This window comes from Macrobrachium nipponense, chromosome 6, assembly GCF_015104395.2.
Source record: "Macrobrachium nipponense isolate FS-2020 chromosome 6, ASM1510439v2, whole genome shotgun sequence".
NCBI lineage: Eukaryota > Metazoa > Arthropoda > Malacostraca > Decapoda > Palaemonidae > Macrobrachium > Macrobrachium nipponense.
The window spans coordinates 106,249,783-106,257,837 of NC_061108.1; the positions used below are offsets into that span (position 1 = coordinate 106,249,783).

The 8,055-nt window shown below is 36.5% G+C and overlaps 1 protein-coding gene across 1 annotated transcript; it reads right to left on the reverse strand.

The window, feature by feature from the left end:
- Window positions 1-3,200: 3,200 nt before the first annotated feature.
- LOC135216605 (uncharacterized) lies at window positions 3,201-7,834 on the reverse strand. Its single transcript, XM_064251984.1, has one exon. It carries the CDS (start codon window positions 7,832-7,834, stop codon window positions 3,557-3,559), a length of 4,278 nt encoding a protein of 1,425 aa, XP_064108054.1. The 3' UTR covers window positions 3,201-3,556.
- Window positions 7,835-8,055: the final 221 nt, after the last annotated feature.

An 8,055-nucleotide genomic window follows, 5' to 3' on the forward strand; every position in this document is an offset into this window, starting at 1 on the left:
AACCAGTTATAAACAGCCGGCTAATTGCTTGAGGACAGAAGTTAGGAGATAAATACAATCAATGCGGAAGCTATTCATTATTCGGTAGTGCTTTCAGCAACTTCTTGTTAATTAACCTCTTCTTTTCAGCTTCGTTAACTGAAAACCGAAGTTCCAAAGTTGTCTTCGGACTCCGAGTTATCTTTTATTTCCTAATTTTCACAGGAACCATTTAAAGAAATCTTCTTCTTCTTCTTCTTTTCTTCCATCTTCTTCTTCCTGGGCGACCCTGGTATATTCCGGCTGCCAGGATCAAAGAGAACAAGAAATCGTGTCAATTAATGTTAGATTGTAGACGGCTTTTTCCAGTTAATTTGCTTGCGTAAAAGAAAGGGCTTGGTAAGAGGGGAAAGCACGATTAACCGTTGTAGTCTTTTCTTCACTTGTTTTTCGTTTCTTTTTTAACTTGTGGTCTTTAGGTGGGTGAGCTTTAGTGAAGGAAATGAAACCTCCTGACATCCCAGGTTAATTATTTTCCTAGATTAAAATGATGATAAGAGTAAATGCTACGGGCTACTTATAATTCTAGGAGGAAATTCTGGATCGCCTGAAGATTAGCGACCCCTAATACCTCTCCTGAAGAAAATCGACCCCAATATTTTCCTCCTGAAGAAAAGCGACCCCAATATTTTCCACCTGAAGATAAACGACCCCTGCTTGTTGGTGTCTCCAATCTTCAGGCACCCACTTTAGCTCATAATATTATAGTAAAAAGAAGAAAAAATATAGATATATATTCATTAAAAACTACTTTATTAAACATTTGTTAAAAACACAAATTTAGACAAACAATCAATAGTTAATTAAAAGCGTATGATCTTGCATTTTCAGTACAAAAATAATCAAACCTACTGTAACCCCTGTGGCTAGCGCGCGCAGCGCAACATTACCTCTTGCCAGAACATACCGAGCTTGCCAAGAATCTTTAAATATGCGGATAAGGCGCGAACTGCCATTCCGCCACGGCCTTACTGTAACCCCTGTTAATTCTTCACCTTAAGAAAAGCGACCCCAGCATGTGTTGGGGTCGCTTTTCTTCAGGTGATCCGAAATTCTATTACTTTCTTTCCTAGGAAACCTTTTTATTTTCTCTAATTTTATCTGAAATTAATTAATTTCTTTATATTGAAACTGAATTTTCGACCGAAAGCAATTTATTACCGAGAATTACTACGAAAGCAGTTTATTTCCGTTTTCATGTGAAAGTAATCAAATATCACGATATTCATGATGATAAAAATATTTTATCGTTACATCTTTGACGAAAAATGCATAACAGGCAGTGCTGATTACTCTGGATATAATTAACTTATCCAAGTTTTAATGTAATGAGTCTCATAACATTTACATGACCCAAAACCCAATCTTTTTTTCAGCGTAGAAACTGATTAATAACTCACGTTGCCCAACTCTATATTTGTTACATTTTTTTTTACTGAAACTGAAGCGAATTATTTATGTTATTCAACTGTCGTTTCATATTACACTGAATCAGCGTTCAGTACGGCATATAAGTGAATGTTAATGCTATAGAACAGAAGTACGCTCTTCACAAAACAGATGAATGTGAGGCTTTTTTATTCGTTGAATAGGCATTTCATAAAAAGCCTTAAGAACACACAAGATTTGACTCCAAACAGGAACACGTTATGTTCCCATCATGCCTAGGGATAATTTTCTGTTTCGCAAAATTTTCCTTACATCTGTGTTTTTCATGGCACCATGAGGTCCGGAAAAGGGAACAGAGCTCCCTTTCTTGACTCTGAAGAGGCGATATTTTTCCAATCCTTGCTTTGGGGGCCCAGAAAGGGGAAAGTCGAATCGGCGTCCTTTTGATATCGGATGCCACTGCTACCGACTTGGCTACAGGAACCGTGTGAGAACCGTAGTTTGTCTTCAAAATCTATTGGTCTGAAGAGTATGGAAAAGAAAAGTCATTAAATAGACTAAAATAAACAAGACACACATTTAAAATTGCCAGATATAATTAGAAAATAGCAATAAAAGAACAAAATCTATAAAATAATTCTAGAAAAAAAACAACAGCGAGAACATCGAATATAATTACCGTTCTTCAGTGCAGTAACGAAAACGGTATTAAAAAACAATAAAAATAACAGTAAAATCCGTTTTTCTATTGTTCGCTAGATGCTGCTGACCTTCGGACAGACGCAGCAGGCTCGCAATTACAGAGAATTAGGGTTAGCGGTCCATTATCTTGCCGGCTGCGGAAAAGTTTCAAACACGCTGGATTTTCGCAAGGAAGAAGAGAAGGGATGGATTGCTGATACTCTGGAAAAAGCCGAATAGAATGAGGAATATATATATGTATATATATATATATATATATATATATATATATATATATATTATATATATATATATATATATATATATATATATATATATATTGTCACAACTTCAGCTTTCCACTAGACTATTCATGAATTCTCGGTGAATGAGGGCAACACTTCATGTAGGTATAGTAGATATGTTAAATGAATTATCAAACTATAATTAAAATTAAACAAAGACTTTACTTATTTTATATCACGTCTGAATATATAATAACAAAATAATAACAAATAACCACTTAATAACTACTAGAAACAAGTGAATCGTAAGCCACCGGATAACGAACTCAAAAGTATTAACTTGACAGAGCTTGGAAGTAAACATTTCCAAGGATTACATACATTAAAAACATGAGGTAATTTCATCCATGCTGTCCGCTACGATCAGCAATCATAGATGGCGCAAACATCATACACAATAATAGGTGTGTAATTTAGAACTGCTACATAATGATAGGGGAGGTTATTTAATATATATATATATATAATATATATATATATAATATATTATATATATTATATATATATATATATATCTATATCTATATCTATATCTACATATATATATATGATATAGATATATATATATATATATATATATATATATATATATATATATATATATAATATATATATATATATATATATATATATATATATATATAACAGGTGTGTAATTAGAACTGCTACATAATGATAGGAGGGTTATTATAGTTCCCCCCTGTTAGGAATGAAATTACTATGACAATTTTATTGACAAACTTAGTGAATTCAAGTGGATTTCTGTCTAAGACGTGATAATGCGTCGGCGATGGTGTTGTTTGATCCTTGAATGCTGTGGATCTCAATGTTGTAGGAAGACAAGATGTATGACCATCGAAGAAGTTTCTTGTTGTTAAGCTTGGCCCTTTCGAGGAAGGTAAGGGGTTTGTGGTCGGTGTAAATGACGACGCGTGCAGCACCTTCCAGATATGGACGAAAATGAAGGACTGTTGCTACAAGACTATATAATTCTTTTTTGATGGTAGGCCATCTTAGTTGAGTGCCTTTGAATGCTCCCGAGTAATAAGATACTGGCAGCAGGTGTTCCAACAAAGGAGGAAAAGTACTGGTCCCATTGATTTCTTGCAGTAGGACACCACCAAATCCAGTATTACAAGCCTCTACCTGTATAAAAAAAAAGGTTTAGCAAGATTAGGAGCTTGCAACAAAGGAGATGAAGTCATGAATAACTTTAGCTGCTGGAAGGCCTTGTCGTGATCCTGTGTCCAGTGAAACCTTACTTTGCTAGATGTCAAGGCATGTAGAGGAGAAGTTATGATGGTAAAATTAGGACAAAACTTTGAATAATATGACACCATACCTAAGAAAGTTTTGAGTTCTTTTTTATCACTAGGAGTGGGAAATGAAGTTATAGCCTTTACATTAGTATCCTTGGGTAATATGGAGCCACTGCCAATGACATGTCCTAGGTATGTAACTTTTGCCTTACCAAATGAACTCTTGGCTAAATTAATAACGAGGTTAGCTTTAAGGAGTCTTTTGAAGAGTTCTTTTAAGATCTTGAGGTGTTCGTCCCAGGAGTTACTAGCAATTACGATGTCATCCAAATAGACATACACACCCTCCAAACCACGTGTAACTTCATGGACCATCCTTTGGAATGTAGCTGGAGCATTAGTCATCCCAAATGGCAAAACTTTGTATTCAAAGAGACCAAAAGGTGTTATAAAGGCTGATATCTCTTTTGCCCTATCTGTTAATTTAATTTGATAATAACCCTTCAAGAGATCAATCTGGGTAAGGTATTTAGAATTACTCACAGAGTCAATAATATCTGCAATTCTAGGTAATGGATAAGCATCCTTGACTGTTACAGAATTAACCTTTCTATAATCCGTACACATACGATAGGAATTGTTAGGCTTTTTGACTAAAATACAAGGCGATACCCAGGGAGACTTACTTGGTGCAGCCAAATCTAGTTTTAGTAAATACTCAACCTCAGCCTTCAAGGCTGGTAATAAACGATGGGACACCCGATAAAAAGGTTGACGAACGGGATTGGTGTTTGGTTCTAGCACAACATCATGTTTCACCAAGGTACAGCAACCAGGAGTGTCTGAACATATTGCAGGATAAGACTTCAGAACAGCCTCTAATTCTTCCCTTTCCACCTTAGGAAGATGACCAAGATACTGTGAAAGTAAAGAAAGAATCTGTGAGTTACTAGCATCTTTCCATGACAAAATATGATTATGAGCCAAAGTTTCTTCTTCGTCTGGTTCAAGAGGAGCTAAAAGTTTATCATTATCAACTGCCTCGGGTACTAGGTTTTTCGTGCTAAGAGAAGTCTCGATGGGAGTAGTTATCCTTGAGTTATGAGTGGAGTGATCAATCTCTCTACTTAACAGGTGAACTACCTGTGGAGAAATCTTTGCAGATTGGTATGGTTTTATTAGATTAATGGGCACTAACTGGCTAGGTTTCCTTTTGTCTGGATTTTCAATTGCATAAGTTGTTTTAGAGACCCTTTTAGTGATTTTATACGGACCCATAAATTTTTCTCTCAATGGAGCTCCTGGAACTGGTCGATATACAAGTACATCATCTCCTACTTTGAAAGTTCTAATTCTGACCTTTTTATCGTAATGGTTTTTCATTCGAATCTGACTGTTAGTTAAATTCAGATTGGCAAATTCATAAATATGGTCAAATTTAACCTTAAGACTTTGAAGGTATTGTGGAATACTTACTTGCTGGTCTTTGTAAGTACCTCTTAGGATGTTTTCTTTTACCATACTAAGGTTTGTCCTAGGTCTACGGCCGAACATCATCTCGAAGGGAGAAATTCCAGTCGACTCATTAGGTGTACTCCTAAGTACATACATAAGCAGATCCAGGTCTTCATCCCAGTCTCGTCCAGTTTCACAAATGTACTTGCGCAGGAGGCTTTTAATGGTCTGGTGTACACGTTCGAGGGCTCCATTAGTCTGAGGGTGATAAGCTGAAGCAAAAATATGGGGGATGTTTAACTGCTTTAAAGTTTGCTTAAACAAATCACTAGTGAAGTTAGTCCCCTGATCACACTGAAGCTCTTTTGGAAAACCAGAAATGGTGAATATTTTAAGAAGATTAACAATAATAGTTCTAGCAGATATGTTTTTTATAGGTATGGCTAAAGGAAATCTAGTAGTTGGGCACAACACAGTTAAAATGTACTCATTTTGTTTTTTAGTTTTTGGAAGTGGACCAACACAATCTACAATTACCTTTTCAAAAGGAGAATTAGGTACAGTAATAGGAACTAATGGTGCTGGAGGTATTTTCTGAATTGGTTTACCTGTTACCTGGCAGGGATGGCAAGATTCTATGTGGTGCTTTACATCAGCTTTCATACCAGGCCAGTAGTAATCGTCCAGCAAACGCTTATAGGTTTTAGAAATGCCTAGATGAGACTCTGCTGAATGAGCAAGATCCAATAAGGCTGCACGAAGATTAGAAGGAACTACTAGCTGGTAACTATCATGCCAGGAATTTTGTCCTGCAATCTTCAAAGGCCTATAACGTCTCATAAGGATGTTATTATCAAGATAGAAATATGGTAACTTACTTTCATCAACATCATCTTTTACTTTATCAAAGTATTCTTTCAAACTATCATCAGACCTTTGATACTCTACAAATTCATCTGAGGGAATATCAACAAGATCAGCAAGGACTTTTTCACCTAAGGTACTTTGATCCACCTTACCTGTGTGTTCAGTGTCTCTAGAAGTTGAGGTTGTAGACCTGGTGACTACTTGGCAGGGAAGCTCTACCACAGGAGAAAACTCTTTGCAAGCTTTTTCGATCACTACTTCAGGCTGAGTAATGATAAGACTAGGAGTACTGTTAGTTTGAACCAAGTCATTACCAAGTATCATGTCTATGTTCTTGCAAGGCAGGTCAGAATCCAACAAGGCGACATTAGTTGAACCTTTAAAATAAGGACAATCAAGAGAAATCTGTACAATAGGTAAAACCTTTTGACAAGTCAAATCCGACACAGTTACATACTGATCTGTTGGTTTAGCTAAATCTTTCAACTTTGAGCTAATGATAGTTTGAGATGACCCTGTATCTCTCAAAATTTGCACTGGGATATCATTTACTTTACCAGGATATGTAAATGCTGTAAAGTCTGATAAAGGTTGAGCACAGTGAAGTGTCGTTTTATTTGCAGTATTCCCTGGTTTGGGTCCTTGAGTAAAAGCATTAGGAGAAGCCTTACCATGAGATGCTTTGCATTTGGGACTAGGACAGTCTTTAATATGATGACCTTCTTTCTTACAAAAAGTACAAACCTGGGGGGCAGATGAAGGAGAGGACGAATGTGGTTTAAGTTTATGAATGAGATGATAATCATCAGCTAATAGGGCAGCCCTTTTTCCATCTTTTTCTTGTTTTTCTCTAATAAACATTGACACATTAGCTGGAATACGCCTCAGGAATTCCTCTAAAACTATTAAATTCTTTAATTGTTCTAAAGTAGTTATTTGTTCCTTATCTATCCATTTATTATTCTGCTTCAACTTCAATGTGAAAAACTCGAGATACGTGTGAGCTTGGTTCTTCTTAAAGTTTTGTCTGAAGATTTGTCTATACCCTTCTGCTGTAACACTATAAGCATCCAATATAGCAGTTTTAAAGACTTCATAATCCCTTTCTTGGACAAGTTGTGCTGCCACATATGCAGCTTTTCCTTTGAAGGAGTTTCTGATTAAGAGAACATATTGGTCTCTAGGCCAGTTGAGAGACGTTGCAGTGTTTTCAAAAGTAATGAAAAATACATCAGGATCTTTTTCATCGAAGACAGGCAGGAGTTTGCGTGCTTTACTAAGATCAAAAGCATCAGGTAGCTGTTTTTCTGCCAACCTTTCTTCTATTCTTATGGCTGATAGTTCCTTTTCCAACAGAACTCTTTCTTTTCGTTCTAGTTCAAGTCTTCTTTGCTCAGCTTCTACCTTCCTTTGTTCAGCTGCTGCTGCAGCATTTGCAGCTTCGACCTTTTTTTGTTCAGCTGCTGCTGCGGCATTTGCAGCTTCAAGCCTTTTATGTTCAGCTGCTGCTGCGGCATTTGCAGCTTCTACTGTTCGCTGCTGCAGTTCAAGTTGGAGTTTCAATTTCACTATCTCTGGGTCTTCAGTTGTAGTAACTGTACGAGCAGCACCTCGTTCAAGTGTTAAAGGCCTTAAGGGAAGAGCCTCTTCTTCAGTTATGTTACCACTATTTATCAGGAAATCTAAGATCTTTCCCAATAGTTCAGCTTTCACCACAGCATGACCTACAGATATTCTTGCCCTTACAGCTATTTGGCGAAGCTGGTCCTTCTTAGCTTCCTGTAGTGTATTCAGGTGCTCCCTGGGTGCACCTAAAAATTTCTCAAGATCAAAAGGCATCTCTCAATACTGATAAAATGGAAAATATCACTGGAAATTATATTACTACCATACACAAGCTATAAAACTTTTAAAAAGTTAGGTTATTCATGGATTTATGGTGCGAAGGCACCCACAAACCACAGGAATTTCTAATCCTTAAGTCCCACAATGTTCAGAAATTCACTTAAAAGAACGAGCCTTTAATAATCTATGCCAATCAGAAAACTTAGTTCACCAAT